The sequence below is a fragment of the Pseudorasbora parva genome, chromosome 3 (assembly GCF_024679245.1).
Source record: "Pseudorasbora parva isolate DD20220531a chromosome 3, ASM2467924v1, whole genome shotgun sequence".
In the NCBI taxonomy this organism is placed as follows: Eukaryota; Metazoa; Chordata; class Actinopteri; order Cypriniformes; family Gobionidae; genus Pseudorasbora; species Pseudorasbora parva.
In genome coordinates this window covers 35832172-35857289 of record NC_090174.1, presented here as the reverse complement: position 1 = coordinate 35857289, position 25118 = coordinate 35832172, and the positions used below count along the sequence as shown (strand labels likewise).

The 25118-nt window shown below is 37.3% G+C and overlaps 1 protein-coding gene across 2 annotated transcripts in view; it reads right to left on the bottom strand.

Annotated features, from left to right (window-relative positions):
* Window positions 1-18011, bottom strand: part of fibcd1b (fibrinogen C domain containing 1b) — a 158385-nt gene extending 140374 nt beyond the window's left edge. The window contains exon 1 of one of the 2 annotated variants that reach the window (XM_067438631.1): window positions 17079-18011. In XM_067438631.1, the coding sequence (XP_067294732.1) occupies window positions 17079-17150 (72 nt within the window). In that variant the 5' untranslated portion in view covers window positions 17151-18011. The remainder of the gene's footprint in view (window positions 1-17078) is intronic. The other variant, XM_067438632.1, reaches the window with a different exon arrangement.
* Window positions 18012-25118: the final 7107 nt, after the last annotated feature.

The following is a 25118-nucleotide window of genomic DNA, read 5'->3' as shown; positions in this document are numbered from 1 at the left end:
TTTAATGAAAAAAAACATGCACCATTCAGAATTTAATTGAGGCTGTCTTTTAAATTCCTGAATTTGAATTTGAGTAAGCAAAGAGGATGCAAAATGGGAGGAAGCATGACTAAAATTTACTGAATGGAATGACATAAATTAATATTAAACTGTGAAAGCAAAAGTATGTCAAGACTAGAGCCGGACAGTAACGGAGTACATTTACTTGAGTACAGTACTAAAGTACAATTTTGAGGGATCTGTACTTTACTCGAGTATCATTTCTGGAGAGTACTCATGACTTTACTCAAGAACATTTGAGAGGCAAATATTGTACTCTTTACTCCACTACATTTTTATCCCTAACCATAAGCAACCCGTTACGTAAAAAAATAAAAAAAAATAAAAAAGATTTTTCTTTTTATCTGAAACCCTCAATTTGTTGTTTCCCCCTCAAAGGTGATTGAATTGTGGTGGTACCACTGACTGGGAAAGCCTATCAGTAATCACCTTCAGCTTTCTGCCAAAGTCAACTCCGTGGTCAGATTTAGATAATAGATGAAACCATGGACGAACCAATGGATGAAGACGCAACAGGTCCATCCCGGGAATGTGCCAACCCGTGATGTTCTTGAGTATGCGGTGTGTTTAACACAGTCAGGTTCAAATGTGGGTGCAAAAAATACATTAAAACTCAAGCAGAGGTTTGTCAGAGCGTTGTCATTGTGCTATTGCCCTGTGGGCAAGTGAGAATGTTAAATAAAGCAACATGGTAAAAAGATGAAAATGCCTTCTTGATTATATTTTCAATTCCTTTTACATTCTCCAAGGTATTAACATTAACATTTTTCATAACTCCATGTAGGACGTTTCTGTACATAAATGTAAGCACTGTGGCAGTAGTAATGCAATATTTAGAAAATGTACTCTTGTACTCAAGTTCTTTTAAAAACAAGTACTTCAGTAGTTTTACTTAAGAAGACAATTTAATACTTAAGTAGTATCTGACTGTAGTACTTTTACTTGTACTTGAGTAACATTTTGCAAGGGGTATCTGTACTTTTACTCAAGTAATTAAGTTGCGTACTCTGTCCGCCTCTGGTCAAGACAAACACTGAATGTTGGCATGACAAAGACAACTTTTTTTTTTCATGTTTAAAAGAGCATGAGATGTGGTTAAAAATTTGGAATATAATCTTCTTTAAGCTGCTGGAAAAAAAGCTATTGAAAAAAAGTTTTGAAAGCCATGAAGTCTGAAAGATTATTGACTTGACAGATAGCTCTGCACTGTGCTAAGGGACTAGAAGAAAAAAAATACACATTTGCTCTAAAGAATATTTGCATTTAGTGAAAAAAAATGTATCTGCCATTTAATAAATTTCTCATGCAAAGATACTGCTGGTATAATTAATAATCAATGTGGGTCTGTGATGCAGTTTGCATTTGTTTAGGAAACATTACTTGAATGAAATAGCTGTTGACACTTAAACAAGCCACTGCAGAATCTTAGGCTGAAGCTGAAGTTAAGCCCACAAATATGGTATGACTAAGGCGGATGACATTCCTCTCTCATACTTTCAAGTGGTGAGCTTGCCATGTTAAACTATGACTTAGGGCCAGATTTATGAAAATCTTCCAAAGAAAGAAGTTAAGAAATGTAATCTTAACTTTCAAAGAAAGTTTAAAAAAACAGTGTTTCACAGAAAATATAAATCCTAGAGGTTTTAAATGACATGAGGGCTAATACACAATTTTCATTTCTGGGTGAACTATTGAACTCTACACTCTGAGAATTAATTTGTTCATAATGCAGCAATAACAATCCAGCAGTATTTTCAGTTGCCTTTATTGCATAGTTTGTTTCACTAATGAACTTAAAGTTCCTCCTTTGCAAAATCAAACAAATGATAAAATGTCGTACATATCTAACAATGATCATCTGCAATTTATGCAAACTTCATTTTGAGCCTTTTTAAAGTGAGTTAGCCTAAAACTCGTTATTACCTTGAGGCAATTATCACCATCTATTCAGAATGTTTCAAAATTAAACTTTAACAAGAGCTGCGCTAATTTAGTGAATTACTCAGAAGAGCTAATGATAAAATTGCCATTCGGCTTTACTTGGCTTTAATTGGGCTCATTTAAAAGCCTGACAGTATCTCCACAGTGGCTTTAATATGGAGCACCTTTAAAGCACACTTCATTTGCTGCTATTGCTGAGCCCTTGTGCATCTGAACATGCCTTACACATCCATTAATGCAGCACCTGGTTTAAAAACACTTTTAAAACACAAAACGCCATTATATAATACTAATGTGGTAGGTATTTAAAACCATTACTCTGATGGCAGTATTTGACAGGCAGGCAACAATCAATCCGATTCAGCTTCTCGTTTTCTATCCAAGGGTTTTCATCATCTGTTTGTTTTCATCTTTATATATTTTAGCTTAAGTTTTGAGTGACATACCTCCAAACCCATCAATCACAGTAGCAGTCAACCATATCTGAGACACACACATAGACTCATTATAAAGTACACCTGTGGCCCAAAGTCACTCAGTTGGAGAAAGTCATTATGTTCCTCAAATACTGCTTCAGGTCTGCACCAAAATATTGCTCAGTCAGCGCAAGAATACTGCAGACGAATGGATTTGTGCTCACTGTTTAAAATATGATTCCCATTGAATTATGAGACACTGGTTTTATTATCCATAGTTGAAAGCATGAAGAGGAACAGTGATTCTACCCGAACACACTAAAACGTTTTCTTGTGTTATAAGAAATATGTCTCATAGAAGCCATTAAATTTGGTCCTCTATCTTTCTGTTTTGTATGGTAGATTTTTAGGGATGGATTGATTTAAAAAATCTGATCGATATCAACAGATAATTATTTTAATATATTTTGTTGATAGCCAATAAACATTAAAATTCTATACCAAAAAACAAAACGAAAAACACTGATTGACAGCAATATAATATTGGTATGCACAATTAAATAAATCATCCGATAACAAATATGGTAATGATATGTCTGCTAATAAAAATTGCTAAGTTAAATGTCTTTTTTTAAATTAATTAATTCAAGAGAACAATCTTACATTTTCATTTAAATCTTAATTTACAGTACCATATAATATAATATAATCACAACGGTGGGTCTGGCTTCTAGAACGTATCTTTCTAAATTGCTAACATTAAGAGCACAAATAAAAGAACTAAAAACTAGTGTTGTAGTACTCGAGATCGGTCTTGGAATTGAGACCAGTCCTAAAGGGATCTCCTGGTGTTAAGACCAGGATGTATGGTTTAAAATAACATATAATATAATATAATATAATATAATATAATATAATATAATATAATATAAATAGTAAAAAAATACTTGAAAGATCTACATTATTTTAAAAAATCAATCTGTTGTTGTGTGTATGTTTGAGTTTGTGTGTGTTTTAAATGCAATTGCAAAGCAATTAATTGGTTTTGTTTAACTCTGAAACATTTTTCGAGTTGTTTTGTGGTAAAAATAGCACCAGTTGATTGCCGAGTGTAACCATTCTACATCATCGAAAAATAGAACGCAAACAAAATGGTGCCACCCATTGTCCAAATATGTGTCACGTCACAGACAAGGGAAAATGATGCGAGGACTCAAGTGCAGAAAATGATTAAATATTTATTTATAACAAATAAAACATAAACTCAAAACAAAACCCACGAGGGGGAAAAACACACAATAGAATAATAAAATATAAACTTAAACAAACCAACAGAATCACGGGGAGGACGGGAGACGCAGACATTACACAAGGATCCAACCCAGACTGACAAACACAAGGAGCTTATAAAGGGAAGAAATCAAGAGGGAACAGGTGGGGCAAATTAACCAATAATCAGATAACAAGAAGGGCGGGGTTGACAGTAGACCGGAGACATGACAAAACCCACATGTGCACACAAAACAGGACAGGCATGTGACAATATGTCATGGATTTTTTTATTTTTTTTTATTACGTAGATCTTTCCTGGGTTTTCTACTACATATTTCAGTAAGAGACTTTATTTATATTAAGCCATAGAGATAGAGTGCAATTAGGTCACGCCCTCATGGACAATCGCCCAAAATCAGAACAATGTCTAAAAGCTGATATGTAACAAGGTATTCAGCAAACAAGCTTAAAAACACAAAAATACGTTTTTATAAGCTGTCGACTCCAAAAAACAAGCGTTTAAGGGGACAAAAGAGGATAAAGGCAATACGATATGAAGCTTCAGCTGGAAGAATGGGTCAATTTTGGGATCCGGACACTCAGTATGCCTCAGTATGCCTATTTTTGTGCAACAAACATTTTGTCAAATATCCACATATAAGTTTTATATATTATATTTCCTGTCACTGATTACATTCCACTCCAGTGGGCGTAGTTCTCAGTATAATATAGCATGTCGCGCTCTGTCTCGATTGCCTGCATCCACTTGTCTCCTTGAAGGCTCGTTTTTTGGGTCAACAGTTTATAAAAACTTCTGAGTTTTTGGTTCTGGTTTTTTTAGCTTGTGTTCTTTGTCACATATCAGCTTTTAGACATTTTTTTGTTTGTTTGTTTGTTTGTTTTGTTATAAGTCATAAATTACAAGGAGGCAGCTTCACACAATAGAAAGTCAATGGAGGCGGTTGGTATGTTTTCCCCTCTGGTGGACGTGGCTTTCAAATTATGACACGTGTCGCTATCTTATACAAGTCTTAACACCAGGGGATCCCTTTAAGAGCCTTTTTTTGAAGGTCTTGGTCTTGTCTCAGTCTCGACCACATTTGCACTCGGTCTTGTCTCAGACAGGATTTAGTTTCAAGACCAGTCAAGACCATTGCATTGTCTGATTTCTTTTTTTAACATCATTAATGTGATTGGATGTAAATCTCACTGCTTCAGATGCAATCAATAACTTATTTATTTTATTATAGTTTAATGATGTATAGAACTGGTTCAGAAACGAATGAGGGATTGCGTCAAAAATGTCACCAAAATTAATACAAATGCTATTGTTTTATACTTTTGTTATTGTTTTGTACTTGTTTTGTTGTATTTTGTTGCACAAAAAGATCTGGATTTTTACAGTATATTATAACGTGCATATAATTAAGCTATTCTTCTCAACATTATTTATTCATTTGTAATTAACCAATTCAGAATCCATCTTCAGTCCCACCACCGCAGTGCAAAGATACATTTTGTTGTTAAGAATTCATTTGATTGGTAAAAAGCATTCTCATTCTCATTCTAATCTTATTCTAATGCTATTTATCGATTAAAAATTAAAAGTAATTTCTCAGGCAGTAATGTGGCGATGTAATTTAAGGGGTGCTGGTCTAGTCTTGGTCTCAACACAGATTTGTCTTGACCAACACTACTAAAAGCTAAAAACATGATCAAACAGTCACGAAGAAAGCAAGTTGTCTGACAAGTCATTGCCGTTTGTGTATGGGCATTATCTTAGAGTGTGAATGGACCTGCATCTCAACAGCACATACAGCAGCAACATTTAAACTGCTCTCACTTGCCTTCAGTAGTTTCAACACCACTAATGTTGGTCTCCCTTTCATTGATTTACACATGCTGGGGAGAACAAGAGAGAGTGTATATAAAAATGGCCTTTTAAACAGTAGATTGTTTTTCAGGGATTTGTTCTAGGGTTTTCATGTGGAAAAACACATAGTACTTAATAGATTCTGGTGGAGTCACCTTCCTTAATACTGGATTTTTAGCAAATAAGCATTTACTGGCCATAAATTCACATGATTTATTTATCTAATCCTCTGGCCTCTTTCCCAACGCCTCTTATCCGGTTCTCTCCCCTCACTTCATCCCCTCTGCATTGCCTTGAAATGAGGCAATCTTGCAGCTATCCATTCTCAGCTCTTCAAATTGATTTGACATGTAAATAATTTAGCATTTGAATAACTTCTTAAATTAATTTATTAATCTGCCCTCTCTCTCCCTCCCTCCTTGCATCCAACCCCTTCTTTTTCCACCCCCGTATGTTGTGCAGAGGAATTGATCTGTGCTCGCTAGATTGAGTTTAGATGCAGTGTAAATAATTCATGTGCTGGATTACTGTTACCGTGGGCCTGGATCTTTAGTGTGGAGCCTGAAATGTGCGTCTCTTTCTCTCTTTTATGTTCTTTAAATCTTTCACTCAATCTGTCAGTTTATTGGTCTTTCAAAAAACGCTATGTGAAACTATCGCCATTAGCATTCCTAATAGCCGCCGCCCCCATGAAGCCATCATGTGACAGACTGTTTGTGTGTGTGTCTGTGTTGAAGTCCTCAAGATATGAGATGTTGTTACAGAATGGTAAATCTTGAAAAGGTGAACTGTCTCTTGCTCTCTCTCGCTCTTTTTCCCCCCTCCTTTAATCTCTATCTCTAGGCTGTAATTAGTTCAGTGATTAACCTTGACATTCCTGATCACATCATTCCGCCTTAATGATGCTATTACCACTCAGTGTTAAATCAACTCACACATCCACATCCTCATATACCGCACACATAAGCATAAACATATACAAACACAGAGCAGAAGCACAAAAATAATGTAAATTAATATAATTTATCAACAACCTAATGTACATAAAAGCCAATTTAGTATGACTTCCGAAATCTAACGAGGCCTAGGAATGACACACACCTTAATATATTTCTCTTATTTCAGGAAAATCCCAGGACACGCCAAGCCAACGCTTGACCGTCAAGCAAAGTCAGGCCGTTTTTGGGCGCTGGTCGGGTGGTGTGGACCGTAAAAAATATGGACAGCATATCTTCACCCCTTCAGAAAAGTGAAGCTGACAACATCCAAATATGGTGCTGACATCTTGTGCAGATTTGGGACAGAGTCAGCGCAGTAGTAAACGCAGGACCGGAGTCTGCGTAGTAGAGAGCAGAAAATGTGGCCGCGGTATCAAAAGTTGGCCCCTATATCAATTAATTTTGTTGGTGTGAATTAAACATGGAAATGTCTTGAAAATCACAGAAAAAGTCTGTTAGTGCCTAACTGACAACTTCACTCTGAGAAGCCGTCAATCTCGGCTTGGGTCACACCACCCGTTTTATAGCACCAAATACCTAATGAAAGCCAAACTTATTTTAAAAACTTACACATCTTGATAAAAACTGCCTAAAAGGCAGAAGCCATCTTTAGGGAAAAATAATTTGAAGTCTAATTTGATTGTTAAGTTTGTCACGCATCCATTAGAATACACGGAGGGGCGGGGGTTATGAGCTATACTGGGACCAGCCACCTGGGGGTGATCGAGACGCTTTGGCTTCAGTTTTTAACCCGAGTGCGACAGGCTTGGTACCGTACCGTTGGCTCTAGTCGGACACCGTCAGGGTATTTTAGGCCATCTGTGAGAGAGAGAGAGAACTCTGATTGGCTGTTCAGCTTAGTGAATTTGACATCATCTTACCCAAGCATTCGAATGCACAAATATTTTCATAAAGGCTCATAACGCACAAGCTAGTTGACAATCGCCTTTAGTCATTTTGTGTTCAAGTGCAGATTTTTTGCCCAGATGCATCTAATGCAAAACAACAGGCTTCCGTAGCTGCTAGTTCTTTGATGTCGGCTTGGTGTGTCCCAGGCTTTAAAAGCAGGAATAATCAAGTGATTTTCTCAAGTTCTCTGCTCTTTGAACCATCCCTTGATTCCAGTTGTCTGACTGCAAAAAACAATCAGTCGACAGGTCCAGGTTCATTAGGAAATCAGCCTTAAGTGCAGGAAGCCAAATTAATACTACACACTATTTACACAATACTGAATCCTTGCGTTGGCAATAACTACTGTATTCATATAAAAACAGCTTTATTCAAGTATTTTGATTTATTCAATATTCAAATGTATTATCTAACTGACAACTGAGTTTTCTGCAACAGCCACACAGATAATATTTTTTACACGATTTCACAAGTTTCATCTTTCTAGCAAGGCTACACTTGTATACAGTTACTATGCATTTCATAAAACTGGACTGGATTTAAAAAAATCAACAAAAAAATCAAGGTAACTTGATGCAAAGAGATGATTGAGTTCTCTTAGAAACCTAAAAGTATTACTAATGATTTTTCTTCAGTAACCCTAGTTTCTTCAGCCAATTTGAATTTGTTAATTCACTAAATGTAAAATGTCTTATTCAGCCAAGAAAATTCTTGCCAAGACAATTACATGTGTTTTGTTTTTTTTAAATGAAGTTAACTGCAAACATTTTGCAAAGCAAGACACATCATGTTCAATAGTTTTTGTGGCAAGCAGGATGAGGCAGAGGCACACTGAGAATGGGACAATGCCGGTGGGGAGTGATAATGAGCGCCACCGGTGACCGGTGCGGCCCCATTCTCATGGTACCTCGGCCTAGTCCTACTTGCCACAGTTTTATAGAGGTGTATAGAGACATCACAAACACACAAATCTCAATAATGGTGCCAATCTATAAGTAAATTTAAATAAACTTATCATAGCCAAAGAACAACACCAGAACCAACAAAAAACAACAACAGTGATGACAAACAAAACAACAGTAACAGCAAAAGTCAACAAACTGCAAAACAATATTAGTGCTACACTATTGATTATCTGTAAATATTGTTGAGGGAATACTGTTGGTCTAACGTGTGTTTATAAACTATTATTAATTTATATTTCTTACTATGTGTGACTATTTATTAATTTATTTTTTGGTGAATCCCTTTTAATGAATTTCAAATTCTAAATAATTTTGAGATTCTAATCTCTTAACTAATTCTAATCTCTTAACTATATATATATATATATATATATATATATATATATATATATATATATATATATATATATATATATATATTGTGCTGGTCCTCCTTTTGCTGCCCTTACACGTTAAGGCATGGACTCTACTAGACCCCTATAGGTGTGCTGTGGTATCTGGCACCAAGATGTTAGCAACAGATCATTTAAGTCATGTAAATTGTGAGGTGGGCCTAATCTGACTTTTTTGTTCAGCACATCCCACAGATGCTCGATTGGATTGAGATCTGGGGAATTTGAAGGCAAAGTCAACACCTTAAACTCATGGCTGTGCTCCTCAAACAATTCCTGAACTATTTTTGCTTTGTAGCAAGCCACATTATCCTGCTAAAAAAGGCCACAGCCACCAGTGAATACCATTTCCATGAAAGGGTGTGCATGATCTGCATCAATGCTTAGGTAAGTGCTTAGGTAAATGCCTTATTGGCAGGACCCAAGGTTTCCCAGCAGAACATTGACCAAAGCATCACACTGCCTCCGCCAGCTTGCCTTCTTCCCTTAGTGCATCCTGGTGCGATGTTTCCCAGGTAAGCGACGCACACGCACCCGCCATCCATGTGATGTAAAAGATCTAGCCATCCCAATTTGGCCCTGGTCAAACTCGCTCAAATCTGTAAGCTTGCAGATTTTTCCTGCTTTTAACACATCAACTTTGAGGACAAAATGTTCACTTACTGCCTAATTTATCCCACCCAATAACAGGAGTCGTGATGAAGAGATAACCAGTGTTATTCACTTCACCTGTCAGTGGTCATAATTTTATGCCTGATCGTTGTATAGTCAACCGAATATCTAAAGGGGACCATCAAAATAAAGTGCAACGGATAACGGCCCATCTTTTAACTCTGGGTAATGAAACTGTGCTGCAGAGAACACTGAATTGTGAAGGTAAAATGTGATAGCAAGCTGTTTAGCAACAATCAACTAATCATGAAATATTCATCCATTATGTAGTCAGAGAAACTGACATGCAGCGACACTGTGTTTAGTTCAAGCATCTGCAAGAAAAATATATGTCAAATGGTGACAGAGATTAAGTTAATCAGATATTGTGTTTGTTTTTACAGTGCAGACTTCTGTGGCAATAAATTCACAAGCAAATAGACAAACAGGATTTGTATGTACTGTATTGAATGTTACGATCCTCATAAATATGCAAATAAAAACATTAACAATAAGGTTTGCAAATGTACAGTTTAAAATCTTACATCCTGACTACCTAGGATTCAGGATAAAACAGAGTAAATATTGTTTAATCAGTATTTAGAATGGCTTTGGGTTAACAAACTTCAATGCCCAAACACATTCTATTTTTTTGTAGTATTTCAGCAAGATAAATAGCCTATGTAAATGTTATTTATCAGCGATTCAACAGTGACTCACAGTAACATTTTTACACGGACAGACTACCAGAAGCAACCTAGGGTTAAATGTATTGCACAATGTGGATTGCTCATGGCTCTGTGATCAGCCCTGAACTTTAACCACTATACCACACCGGCACAGTGGGGCTGTACTATCTCCACCCCAATCCTCATTTTCTCTTCCTCTCACTCTTTCTAGGCAGAGTAACACTTTTGTAGTTAATACATAAATTAGTTCCTTTGCTGTATTAATTAGCTTCGTATCATTACCATTCAGGACATCTTCTTACCCACCGATCAAACTGTACTCTGTCTGCGTGTCTTTGTGTTCATCGCCAGTCTACGTAGACAAATTACCATCAGTGGAGAATTGATGAGGATTCTCGCTACAAGAACTGCCCTCTTTGATGGAAACACAGAAGCATATGTAACATTACTGTATGTGTTAACAGGTGTATGTGGTTTATGAGGACACGAATGTGTATAATGACATGAGTATTACAACGGTAAGAAAATGTATTAAAAAACTATATACTGAATATATATATATATATATATATATATATATATATATATATATATATATATATATATATATATATATATATATATATATATATATATACACTGAAATGCCTTATTATTGGATTCAGTTTGGCCGAAATTTTGTTTTTTATATTATTGAGGCAGCACACTTGTATAGCTGTATTGACTGATTGCCAAATAAACTTAGCACACAACTGTTAAATCGGAACACAGTTTATAGATACTTTTAAACTATCTCAAGGAGTGCTTCCCATTAAAGACTGTCATGGCCTGCCATAGTCTAATCTCTGCCATCACAGTTTCATAATGAACTGAAAATATTTGAAAACTTCTCATAATAATATAATAGGTCTCCAATGCTTTTTTCAATGTGTCAGAACGGCTCAGTTCGCAGTGAATAAATACAGTGCTTCCTCTTCCTCTCTACATGTCCTGTGAGTTTAGCATGAACCCGTTATGCATTATTTTCACATTAACATCATTTTTGTGAGACATTTTTGTGAGAAGATGATTACAGCATGTCACAATTTTTTTAATGAGATGTGTTTGTAAACCTGTTTTCAGAGAAACAGCAATTTTCCACCAAAATAAAGCTCATCTGTAGTTTCCGTAAAACTATTATTATTAATATTCTAATTGTTTGGCTTCCTAAAACACCAGTGTGAATTTCACAACATGTCCTCCAACCAATACACCTATATAGGTCATTCGTCACTTCCTTGAAATACGACCCATATGAGCGTTTACTAAAGTTGCGCCCCTATCGACAATATTTTAATGAAGTACGATGCACAGGAGCGTTTTCTAAAGTTTTTCTCCTATTGACAGCAGGATGCTTTCATTTAAAAGCATTTTTTCCCTTTTATCTGCTTAATATTTCAGGTTTTGCATAGCTCAATTGGTAAAGCATTGCACTATACAACAACAACATGTGAGTTCGATCCCAGGGAACACGTGCTCATAAAGTGCGTATGCACTATAAATCACTGGGTAGGTTTAGGGATGGGGTGGGTTTAGTTGTAAATTAAAAACAATATTTTTGCTAAATGGAAATAGGACAAATGGTGGTAAAAAGTCCACACATTGCATTAAAATTAACACACATGTTGACTGGTAATGATAGTAACCAATCAAAGACATAACGCGTTCAGACGTAACGCGACACTGTCATTATTTTTACGCCAGCTAGAGGGCGCATGTCTTTAAAACGTAAATATAGGTCGTAATAAGGTGCTTGAAAAATGACCTATAGATTTCATGTAGACTGAGACATTATATCACAATTATAAAGAGGTTTAAGTCCCCATTAAAGTTCAGGTGTAAGTCAATTCACTGACTTGTTTTCTCTTTTCAATTTACACAATAAAGTGCGCCAGCTTGTGCATTGATTGCGTTGTACCTTGTCAATGCAAATGATGAAGAATTTATGGAGATATTGTTGAAAACCCAGCTTGGGACATTTCCAAACTTTGGGAGGGCTCTTTACATGGCGAGGTAAAAAGTAGAAATCCATCTAATGTCATCTAGTGTAATAACAGCAAAAAATATGCCACTTACATAGTTTCCCATCTGTGCAATAAGTGCACTTCAAAATCCTTAAACCATAACCACGATTTATGACTCAGCCTATATTTATGAAAATTTCACTACTAATGTTTATGATTACTATAAATACAGTGTAAAGTTCCATTTCATACATTTTTCAGCAATGGCTAATGACTTGAGGCTATTGTCACATGTGGTGCTGAATGCATAGCATGAAATGGATAGGAAGGAAGAGAGAATACAGGTACTAAAGCATCACTCCGTCTTTGATAAAGCTGCAGGGCGGAGTAATCCATCAACATGTGAGGCTACAACATGGCCAAGGAAAATCTTGATTCTTCATTGTAGCGCTCTTGAGTGATGATGTGTGTAAGGGTATGCGTGCATAGCTCATGCTCGCTTTAGTGTGCATATACAGTACGTCAGAGAATGCAATAACATGGGTAAGGATATATGAGAAAGTCAGCGGAGGTTCAAGGGAATGGCAGAACAGGGAAAATAAAAGAAAGAAAACGTTCATGCCCCCCTAGGCCTATATTGACGAAACCGTCAGTGTTTGACCTGATGGAGGGAAAAGTAGTAAGAGGTTGACTGACAGGGTGAGTCAAGGTAAAAGACAGATGGCGAGAGAGGGAGAAAGAGAGCAGAGGAGAAAAAGATGTGCAAGAGGAGAATAGGAAAATGAGAAAGGCACAGGGAGAACAACAAACAAAGATATTCACAAGGACGCACATCGAGCAAGCATACTCCGCCACACACATAGACAGTTAAAGGATGGAAGGCGAATTCAAGAGATGTTAGCCTTTCAAATCATGCATAAACAGAGCACTTGTTTCAAAGGGACATCATGCTGTAGAATGCTAATTTAATGTACGTAAACATGCATGTATGTGTTTGCCTTGCAGCGTATCCTAAAGCTAACAGGAATCCCCAGAACTCCCTTCCAGTCCAACCTGACATCCCTCTCAACTTGTCTCTTCATGTCTCTGCCTCCTCCCTTCTTTCCATAGAGGGAGAAAGCATTAGTCTTTCATAGCTCAATCTGTGAATGGGTGGTGTGATTTGTCACATTTGACTGCATTATTTTTGGCTGTATATTTAGCTTACCATTGTAAACTAGCCTCTTCGTTAAAGCTGTACACTACAGTATAATGTTTGTAAATCTGCACATGCTGTTTATGGCCACTGTATTATTCATTTGAGGTTTATTACCAGTCTGTCTAGTCTGCATGGTGCAGTTGTATTACACATTTGCTGATCGTTATTTTTCATGGGTTTTCAAACTTTTCCGGAAGCTTCTCCAACACTTCATGATGAGAGACATCCTTAAAGCGGGGGTGAAATGCTGTTTCATGCATACTGAGCTTTTTACACTGTTAAAGACTTGGATTCCCATCCTAAACATAGACAAAGTTTCAAAAACTAATGTTGGACGTTTGATGGAGTATTTCAGTGTCAAAAAAACTCCTTCCGGTTTCTCACAAGTTTCGGAGAGTTTTTTTCGAGTATGGGTCGGTTTGATGTTAATAGAGCGGAAGGTCCTTGTATGGGCCATACGGGCTCTTCTCCCGGTAGGGTGTACGCGCGTGACTAGAGCGAGAGAGGAAATGCACGTCCATAAACACTGCTCTCAAGCTGCAGATCCAGTCGTCCGTGAACACTTATGTCGTTATAGTCCGCGCCGCGCTCCACTTTATTCCTATGGGTGACATCAAGCGACTTCAACGCTTCAGCACAGCATTCTGGGAAGGCAGCGCTGCATTTGAACCGATTTGAACGCAGAAATGACGGGAAGCTTCACAACATCGCTTCAGTCGCGTCTCAAAGTGGATCTCCGCGGTCACTGCTGTCAGAGGACTTCACCAAATCATACCAAAGAAGTGTGTTTTTGACGGCGCGGTCCCAGAGATAAAGGTTCGGTCCTGCTTTGGAAGCAGCCGGTGAGTAAAACTGCTTCAAACGTCTATGCTGTTGGCTATCGTCGTGTGAGTAAACATCAGTAAACGACACGATCGCGTGCTTCATCATCTAAATGCGCTAACGGTTACTCCATTGTTGTTCTATGTATAACGTTACACTAGTCTGACGTGCAAAACCGTTTTGCTTGCTACTGCTAAGGTTTAGTCGCATACAATAGTCCATAAACCGAATCATGTCCTCATATACTGCGAGTAAAGACATACAAATGTTGACAAGCCACTAAATACAGTACACACCACAGAGACGGACGACCTGCTGTTGCTGTTTCTCCTGTTCAATTTATTTCAGCCTCCAAATCTGATTCTGGATCATATCTGTATTAGCTGAATCTGATCAGCTTGAGGACGTCACCGCTTTGTGCGCATTCGTCATTCTTTAGCTCCGCCCACTCGATACGCCTCCAGCCGCTCGTTTTTTCCCCCGGAAAGACTCGGTACAGACTATATTTCTTTTATAAATATAATAAAACTAAAGACTTTTCGGAGATATGAAGGATACAATACTACTCTATAGGTACTCAAGATTGACATGAGATGACATGAAACTGAGTGTTTCACCCCCCCTTTAATGTGCAGTGGAGGAATGGCTTGAAAATCCCTGCTATACTTCATTACAATTTTTTTTTTCTTTCTAGTAAGACTACGGTATTTTTTATGACAATCTAAGTGTATAAAAATCTGGATCATCCTAACATGAACTGTAGCCAATTAAACATTTCAATTCACAATTTTTCCTAAATGGGAGACCAGGGCAAGTTGCCATAGGGCCCTATAATGAAGTAGCTATTAGCCTATTGGTCCAACGTCTAACTGCATACGTCTTTGTTTTCATTAGCAGTAGTTCTCTTGTGGTCAAATCAGTTGTGAATACTCCACAGGTTCCTTCCATGGTTCTGGACTTGGCACGTAACAGTGTTGTTGCTGTCCATGGTCCTGATATTTAGGACAGCATGAATTCAATGGAGACATGTGGAGCAAATAACCATTTACATTTTTTCCTGTAACAGTAACTTCAGCTAAAACAAGCACAAAAAACTCAAATATTCACGTGTGTGTGTGTGTGTGTGTGTGTGTGTGTGTGTGTGTGTGTGTGTGTGTGTGTGTGTGTGTGTGTGTGTGTGTGTGTGTGTTAGTAAACCCTACATTAATACACATGTTTTTCATGTTTTTGTGAAATATCAGGACACAAATATGTATAATGACATGGGTATGACATAGGTACAAGGAGAGGGTGAAATATGAGGACATTGGCCATGCCCCCACTTTTCAAAATGCTTATAAATCATACAGGATGAGTTTTTCTTTTGAGAAAGTATAAATGCAGAATGTTTTCTGTGATGGGTAGGTTTAGGGGTAGGAGCTGTGTAAGGGGATAGAAAATACGGTTTGTACAGTATAAAAACCATTATGCCTATGGAATGACCACAAAAAACAAACGTGTGTGTGTGTGTGTGTGTGTGGGGGGGGGGGTCCTGAACTTCTTTATTGATTAAAAAAAACTTTGCAAACCACATACCAAAAGACTAAAAAGAGATTACAAAAGTTAAGGCCTATGTTAATTCTGCACAACATCTAAATCTAACTCACCAACAGAATAAGAAGACAATTGGCAACCAACATGAAATAGCATGACCTAGACCAATTTATCTACTAAAACAGGCAACTTAACATAGAAAAAAGAAAAAGAAAAAAAAGTGTGAATTTAATTTAATTAGTAGCCTAGACACCAATTAAAATCCAAAGACCTCAGACAAGATCAGAGATCCATTCAGTTACTAGAAGAACAACAATCTTAAGCTTTGCTTGTTTGTCATTCTTGTCCTTATTCTCTCAAGTACAAATAGACCTACAGAGAAACACAGAAAAGACTGTGGTACAGTGGCTTAAACTTATTGGTTTAACCTTTAAAATAGACTTGTAAGAATACAAAAAGTATGAATAAACATGGGTATGAATGGAGACTGAGATGGGGGAGGGGGTGGGGGAGTACAAATTGAATACTAACTGCACTGTCTACTGCACTGTCCCTCCACAGTCTGTGTAGTTGATTGTGTAATGGAGTGGGTGTGTACTCAAGCCTTGAGTATTTATTTAGCTATGTGTTGGTTTTGATATTGCTTTTGATAGCTGTGTTTTGTTGTTCACTGTGTGTGTGTGTGTGTGTGTGTGTGTGTGTGTGTGTGTGTGTGTGTGTGTGTGTGTGTGTGTGTGTGTGTGTGTGCGCGCTTAAAGGGTTCTCTTTCCAGATATTTGTCGTTCTAGTAATGCCACTGAAAAATACTTAGACTTAGTCAAAACCAGATTATAAAACACTGCTGTCCATTAAATCAGGAATTCGCCAAGTCTCTCTCTCTCTCTCTCTCTCTCTCTCACACACACACACACACACACACACACACACACACACACACACACACACACACACACTATATATATATATATATATATATATATATATATATATACAAAACAAAAACAAAACAAAAGATCTGATATGTCATTCATTAATCAAATATTAAAAGTTCCCCCTTGCCCACTATACCACCAGAGTGCTTAATGCCAAATCCACAGAGCAGCTGCATTTCGCATGACTGGCGCCCTTTTTCTCAACTACCCGCATAAACGGGGAACAAAATAGCCACTTTCTGCTGCACGCATGATCTACGGGCGCGCTTATGCGGAGTGACAGGAACAAGCCGCACTCAACTCATTGTGCTATTCACTGTTCTCTCTGTACAACCCCACACAGAGATAGCGGAGTAGCTATTGCGTCTCGTTCTAAAACTACATTCATTATATCATGCGAAGTGTAAGCGAGCAGGGGACACACCTGATTTTTGCCCCGTTGTCCGTCTTCGGGTTCCGGTGAGCTGTTCATGATTCCCCATCGATCATTGAGCATTCTCCGGAGAAGAGCCAACCCTAAACCGCCTGTCAGTAACAGGCGGTGAAAAAAAAACAAGACACCTGGTCTTTCAGTCGTTTTCCTGATCAGTTATTCCATGGATGTAGACCAATAACCTTTGGGGAAAAGAAGAAAGGGATATTGAGGAGAGTGCGCGAGATCGAGAAGACACTGATCCAGCCTCTACTCCGGGACCACACTGACTAATTCTGGTCTAAAAGGGGCGGCGAAGACTCTCACCACACACCGTAATATCATACGTTCTTGATAATAATAATAATAATAATAATAATAATAATAATAATAATAATAATAATAATAATAATAATAACTCCTCAAATTTCCATAAAGTTGTTTTGCGAGCTATCTTTCCTCCAGGAGCGATGAATAAAGTCCTCTGATATTCCACAAGACTAAGAAAGAAACCGGCGGTAAAAAACGGCGCGATATCAAGTCGCGCGCATGTATCCAAGCCAGTACCACTCAAAAGGCGAAAAACTCCAGATGTTTCTGTCAGAAAACGAGTAATGTCGGTTTCAGTCGGTTAAAAGTGATAGCCTACAACTTTGTATTCCTGATCCGTTACGGGATGGACAGGGTGTGCGGGTAAAGATTCATCAAGCGCAGCGCGCGCGGGTGGTTCGATCGGGAACTAGTTTGCTGTAAGGAAATTCTATCCGTTTCCCAGGCTGCCCTGGTTCACCGGACAGAGGGCGAGGGGTGTCTCGTTCTGACAAGACTAGCGCAGGTTAACGGGGTTCCACTCGTGAGCTAAGCTCCTCGCTCTCTGTCAGAAGCTGTCCGTTAAGCGCGCTCCCGGTGCGCGCCCAGTTTCTCTTCTTTTTTTCAACTCACATGCACCCTCGGCACTGATTTGACTTCTCCAAACCTGTTAGATAAAGAAAATTCCCCTTTCGTTCGGATCAGCTCAGTGTGCAATAAAAGGACAAGTCACAAAAGATTGGGTGAGCGTCGGAAGTCAATGAATCACAGCGGGATTATAGCGGGATTGTAGTGCAATACAATAATTAAAGTTGTTTTAAATAAGTAGCCAATATCGTTTAACTGTATAAGCCTCATCACAATGATATTTTACGCCAACTGAAACCGTTACTGGACGCACAGATGTTTTTGTCACGTTATCCATTAGATATTCTACCCTTGCTAATTGCCGGTAATTATATCTGACAGCACAGAGATTAATCAGGCTATAATCTCAGTGTCAGTCAGTTTAGCAACAATTAGGCTACATTTTCCCACAGGCACAATACATGTAATAACGGGGTCACTTCTGCTGCTGGCCAAGTCAGTGTCCCAAGTTATGCCCTCATCCCAATAAAATTTGAAGGTGACAAATAAGAAGAGTCTATTTACAGCTTTTAAAAACTCATGTCAGGCTGCCAGTCTGAATATTTAGAATGGATGTGCAAAAGGGTTAATGATGATAATTCAACAAAATTTTACTAATCAACAAAAAATAAATTTATGAGGAGTGCTGCATCTGTACCTGTATTTACTGTTGATCCATCACTGGAGAGAGAGGGGGGGGGGACACCTTACAGCCTAGATATTAATTTAAAATTAAGTTATTTAAAATTCACAGACTGAAAGTTTCATTGCAAACAAAGGCACTTGTATTATGTATCCTTAAAATCGATATTGTTATCAGTTCAGTTTCATTTTTACTCATCTCATATGGCTCACACCAAGTTACATAGCCTATTACTATGAACAAAAGTGTGCAAACTTTGATGTAAAAGGATTGAAGATGAGTCTAAACCCTCTACAAAGCCTCAGGAAACAACCGCACCATGCTGAGACTATTTGATAGTGGACAGAGAAGAGCTTTTGGATGCAGGTGCGTGTGTGTTTGGTGGAGCATCCAGCAAGACCTGCATCTCAGCCAGAAGCCTTAGGCAAGGGACTTTTGAAAAGGCTTAAACTGAGAAAGGGTGGGCACACAGTCCTATGGTAATGTGGACACCAGCTTTTAGATTGTATTTACAGCGTCTTTATGTTTGTCTGAGTTATCTTGGCAACATACACATTCTGTTTTAACATATAATATGTTGCTCTATCTATGTGTGTGTGCTTGCAGGAATGTGTGTTTTCACGGACGGCGGAGCATGAGGACAGAAGCAGAGATCCGTGAAGAGACAGTGGCGTGCATGCTCTTCTTCAAATGCCAGAGTCAAAGTTTGTAAAACATTTGAGGGGTGAGGGAGAAGGACAGGGACAGCTGTTTTGAAAGAACAAAATCAGCATAAGGGTCAATGATTAATAATCTAGATCAAAACATGTCAAGTTCTTAGAAATGTAATCTTTTCATTCATGTTGGTTTCAGTTTTGAAACTTTCATCCATTTTCAAGATAAGTTTTAAATTAATGATTATAAAAAAGTAATGTGGTGTAACCAAATAAACTATTATTTGATATATATATATATTTATTATTTGATATAATAAACAATATATTTTTTTAATTTTTTAAAATATAATGAATAATCAATTCATACATATCATTCATACTATATATATATATATATATATATATATATATATATATATATATATATATATATATATATATATATATATGTATATATATATATATATACATATATATAGTATCATTATACTATAATACTGTCACAACTGCACAGCCATCACCTTCAGTCACAGACACTCAGGCCACACTCACTCATCCCCAATCACCAGTATCCGATACACCTGTGCACCATCACCAGATCCTCTTCATAAACACTCCTCATCCCTTCACTCGGGGTCTGGTCCAACACCGATCAACACAACTATACCCTTGCCTTACCTAAAGGCTGTCTGCCCTTCTTTATTGTCATCCTCGTCGTCTTCCTCGTCTTGGTCATCCTCGTGGTCACCGTCCTCGTTTACTGTCATCACCCAGGAAAGTCTGTCGTCTCTCCATCTACGTGTCAAGATTCACCTTAAGTATTCCCTGTGTCCATAACTTCTGTTTAATAAATACCTCACTTGTGCTAACCATCTGTGTCCTCGTATGTGTCTGACAAATACTAAGATACTATAATATAGTATACTATATTCATTCTAGTACAATTACATTCTACCTTTTTTAACATACTAAATGTTTTGGGGAATCATGAGGAATGATATTTCATAACTTGAACCACCCATGCTCTGTCTTTGCAGCATGACTGTGATTTCCTTATATTAATCAACAGTAAAGCAGTTGTGTTTAAATTAAGCCAAACTACTTTCTATTTTTTTTTTTCAAATGTGTCTTTTCAAAAAGGCAATTAAAAGGCTTATGACACTACAAAATATCTAAATTAATCTAAATTAAACCCATGCCATTATAGAAGAGCTGTAAAGAATTTCATTGAGGAATAAAATTAAGTTTCACTAGAGACTTAAAATTAAGTTTCAAACGCCATTACCCTTAATATTGAATTTGTTAATTGAAAAAGCGTCCAATGGAAAAAAAAACGTAGTTTTTAAAAAACTCAAATATATTGAAAAATAAATAAATAAATGCAGGTTTTTCAGGCAATTTAAAAAAGGAATATTTTGCAAAACTGTAATGGAAACAATGGGAAACAATGTGCCACAATGTTTGGAATGACTTATTGCCAGAGGAAAAAAATATGTTTTAGTCACATCGTTTCATGGAAACTCCATCATGTCGCAAAAGTTTTTTTAATCACCCTTTAGAAAATATCACAAAAGTTTTGCTCAAATCTGTAATGGAAACCCGGCTACTGTGGTATTTTTTTTTTTTTTTTTTTTAAATCCAGTAACCCCTTGGCCCATTTGCTCATTGGCTACTATCAATCATGGCCTACTATATATAATCATCATCCCCATGTACACTGACTGGCAACACCTCTGATAGCTGATGTGATAGGCTTTCTGATGGTGCAATATAATGCTGTCGTATCATTCAGGTACATGATACATTGCTGGTAGAGGAGGATCTCCCATTCTCTCTTTGAAAAATGTGAGAAAGGAAACAAATTACAAATATTATTCTCCTCACACGATTAATACATTTCAGAAAGAGACAGTTAACCAAAGCTTCAAATGATAGTATACTGTTTGTCTTGTACTATTAGGCATGAAATAAGTCATCCACACACAAAGAGATAAATGTAAAGAAACTGAAAATGTAATTAAACTAGACGGTGCCACACTTGCCTTCAGTGTGGTCCAAAAATCAATAAAAGGTCCAGGTGGACAAAGAAAGCAGTCCTATTAATATATAATGATAGTGTGAGGGAGAAACTGAGAGAAAGAGAGAGCGAGAGCGAGAGTCCAAAGGTTGAGAAGAGAGTTGGATGAGCTTTGTATATTTTAAACCTTGATGACCACAAGATATTGTGGAATTGAAGAGAGTGAAGCAGAGAAAGAAGAGCAGTGATTTCCCCCCACTGCTTCCCAGGATTGGTTGGGAATAAAGCTATATTTGTTGCAAAGAGAGAATGAGCAAAGTGGGGAGAGAAGGAAAGAATCCTTTTATTGATTCGCTCTCACATCACACGCTCTCCCCTTCTCTGCAATTCAGCATCTCTCTCTCGTCACACACACACACACACACACACACACACACGCACACGCACACACACACACACAGGCAGAGAGCTTGGCACATAAAAGGTGACATTCACTGATGGAGTAATTAGTGGCTATAGCGAATCACATGCGGTCAGTGATGTTGATGATGTAGTGATGATGATGTACATGCTAATGATGATGTGAAAATAGTTGGACCGTTATTAATCCTACTGATTATGCGTACAAATAACGGAATGGAGCAGTTGGTCCACAGAACATCAAATAGAAGGCTAAATGTTTTGCTTTTAAAAGACACATTTCTGCCACTCCTAGTAAACAAGTGACGAATAAAAGCAGACAAATTGGTAGTTGTTGTAATTATTGAACAGAATCAGTACACTTACATTTACTCAAATGTCTGGGTTATGTAAAGGTTTTTTTTTTTTTTTTTTTTTTTTTAGTCTTTGAGCTTTTATTGTATATTAGGATTGAGTCAAAAATATGTAATCACATAAGCTGTTCTTTGAGTAAAGATGTGTTTGACCTGAAATAACCTAAATTTCAGTGTCTAGCTCGGTTAGAAATGAAAAGCAGGCCTGTAAAAATTAAATGTGATCAATGGGAAAGGTTGAACTGTTTGAAATGATCTCATCTCAGACAGATTGAGTTCCAACAAATCCTTCCAACTACTCACAAGTTTCGATAGTTTCTGCCTCTGCGATTCTGCCCTTCTTGTCTGTCTGTTAGTGCAGGCCATCAGTGAGAGGTTTGTAATTATATGTGACGCTCCCCTGAGCTCTGCTCTGGAACTTCCTGGTGTTCCGGTTCTGTTCTGTCTGCCATTCACAAAAGGCCAGAGGGAACTGGGGAATAGAACCACACTGGAAGCCACTGTAAATAACAGACATCCGTGTCCCCACAGGCTGAATCATGATATGTTACCCAGCTTCAAACCATAAGGGAGTGAGAATGACCTTCTGCTAGTATCTAAATGGCTTTGTCTATGTTTTCATACTTGTATTTTTTACTGTTATGTCCGACATTAATCTTCATTCTACCTTCTTCCTACTCCATTTTTCTTCTCATGAATTTAGCTCACACACTCAGTGCCTCATTGCACAAGGATGTACAGTTCACACAGCCAAGATATCCTCAGTTAGGAGGGACACGTTTGGCCGTAATAAATCCTACTATTTGAATTCTCATGTCAGCCTTTCACCCTCTCAGCCCACTTTCCATCATTCAACTCAGTTGTCTCTTGTCGTAACTCAAATGTATAACAAGCTGACCTTTTGAAAGCATAACAACTATATTTTAAATTCATGGCATTTCTCTCATTCCACAAGCCCCTTGTTTGAAAGCTGCAGAGGAGCAGACTTCCATTGCTGCAGGGAAAAATGATTGAGGATGGGGGGAAAAAGAGATTAATACACACAAGATCTTTTTTTATTATTAAAGATTTAAAGGGGATGTCTTATGCTACATTATTTCATGCACTCTGACTTATTTACACTGTTAAAGAGTTGGTTTTTCATGCTAAACATGAGTTTGACGTATTCATTTTTCTTTTCCAAAAATGTGTATACATTTCATAACGTTTTTTGTTTTATTTTTGTTTTTTGTATTACATCCTAAAGGGGCGGAATTCCTTGTATGGGCATTTCTCCTGGATGAACCTGTGCGCACATCAACCAGAGCAAAAGTAAGAGCACACCTATCAAGGTGCTCCTTCATATCATAATCAATCAATCAATCAATCAATCAATCAATCAATCAATCAATCAATCAATCAATCAATCAATCAATCAATCAATCAATCAATCAATCAATCAATCAACTTTATTTATATAGCACTTTTACAATGATGGTTGTTTCAAAGCAGCTTCAAAGTATTAAACAGGACAGTATTGCAACAACATTTTACTTGACTGTACAGTCGTTCTGGAAAAAAACTGATGTTATCAGCTTATTTTAATTTATATAGCCACAATGTTGCAGATCAGTATTATAGTTTATAGAATTAAATAAGACCTAATTAATACATTTTATTTGTATATTTGTATACAATAAGTGTGTGTTTGGTTGTGAGGAAACGATAACTTTTGTTCAGCTTCCCAAAAAATCCAGCAACAAAGTTGTGCAAGTGTGTTTGTTTGTTCCTGGCATTTCCGTGCTGATTATTTTAATTTTTTTTTGTAAATGAGGCTCAGATCGATTGTCCTGTTTGATTGTCCAGACATGAGACAAAACCACAGGCGGTAAGTGAAACTGCATCAAACGTCTGTGTTTTGTTGGCAATCAGTAAGTACATACAATATAACCAACACGAATGTATAGTGACCACTATTCTTAAAAATCATCTTGTTTAAATGGCACATACAAAAAAAACCTGCACTATTTGATATTTAAAGAACAGATGCAGTATGTTTGTCACATCCACTCCAGCATGAATGACGACAACAGAATCTCCAACATATCTGAGAGCAGGATAATGATATAGGATTTAATCAACTGCTTCCTCAGTTTCAATTGGCTAGAAGGTCATGTGCCCTGAATAACAAAGCTAAAAAATCTCAAACATCTTGTCCTTATCTGACTCTCAAAAGAACAAGCTATTACTCGTACTGAGACTTTAATCACAAAATATCTCAATGCTTCTTCTGCTGGTTCATTTTTGATCTTAAAAAGAAAAGTGTGTTAAGAGGTAATTCTGATCCCAGATCTTGAGTTGGAACTACTGCCATGATGATTCTTGAAAGACGTGGTCAAGATTCTTGTCTTATTCTAGTCCACTTTTTTATACCAATGTCAATTGTATTTTGTGCTACAGAAGTTCTTGGGCTGGCTGCATCTGTTTTTAATAAATGTATGAAGCTCACACAGAAGTCACTTTTTTATGGGGAGCTTGGAAAGTCTTGCCTTGGAGCAAAAACAACAAATAGTACAACCAAATTAAATACATCAGACAAATTGAGTAGTAGTGAAAAAGCACAGTGTGGGGTTTACATCCCATTTTAATTCAGACCATACATACAGCTGATCCAAACCTATTCTAGTACCTTGTATAAATAAAAATAACACTGGACCCAGACTAGCACAATAAAAACAAGACAAGGCATTTTAATAAATGACATTCCAAGAAAAGTAAATACCAGCTGAAGTCATATTCATTCTTTCTCTGTTCTTTTAACTGGGGCTCAATACTGGAGAAGGTTCACATATACTGATGTTCTCTACCTATTCCAACATTTCTCCTGCAATATGAAGTGACTTCAGAGACCTGGCTGTCTGTGAAAGTAGAGATTATGAATATGGTTCTTCATGAATAGAACTTAAAGCTTATCTATGAAATATCTTGACATTCAACAGGTGAATTCACACACACTAGGCCCTAAATGAAAACTCTGGTGAAAAATGA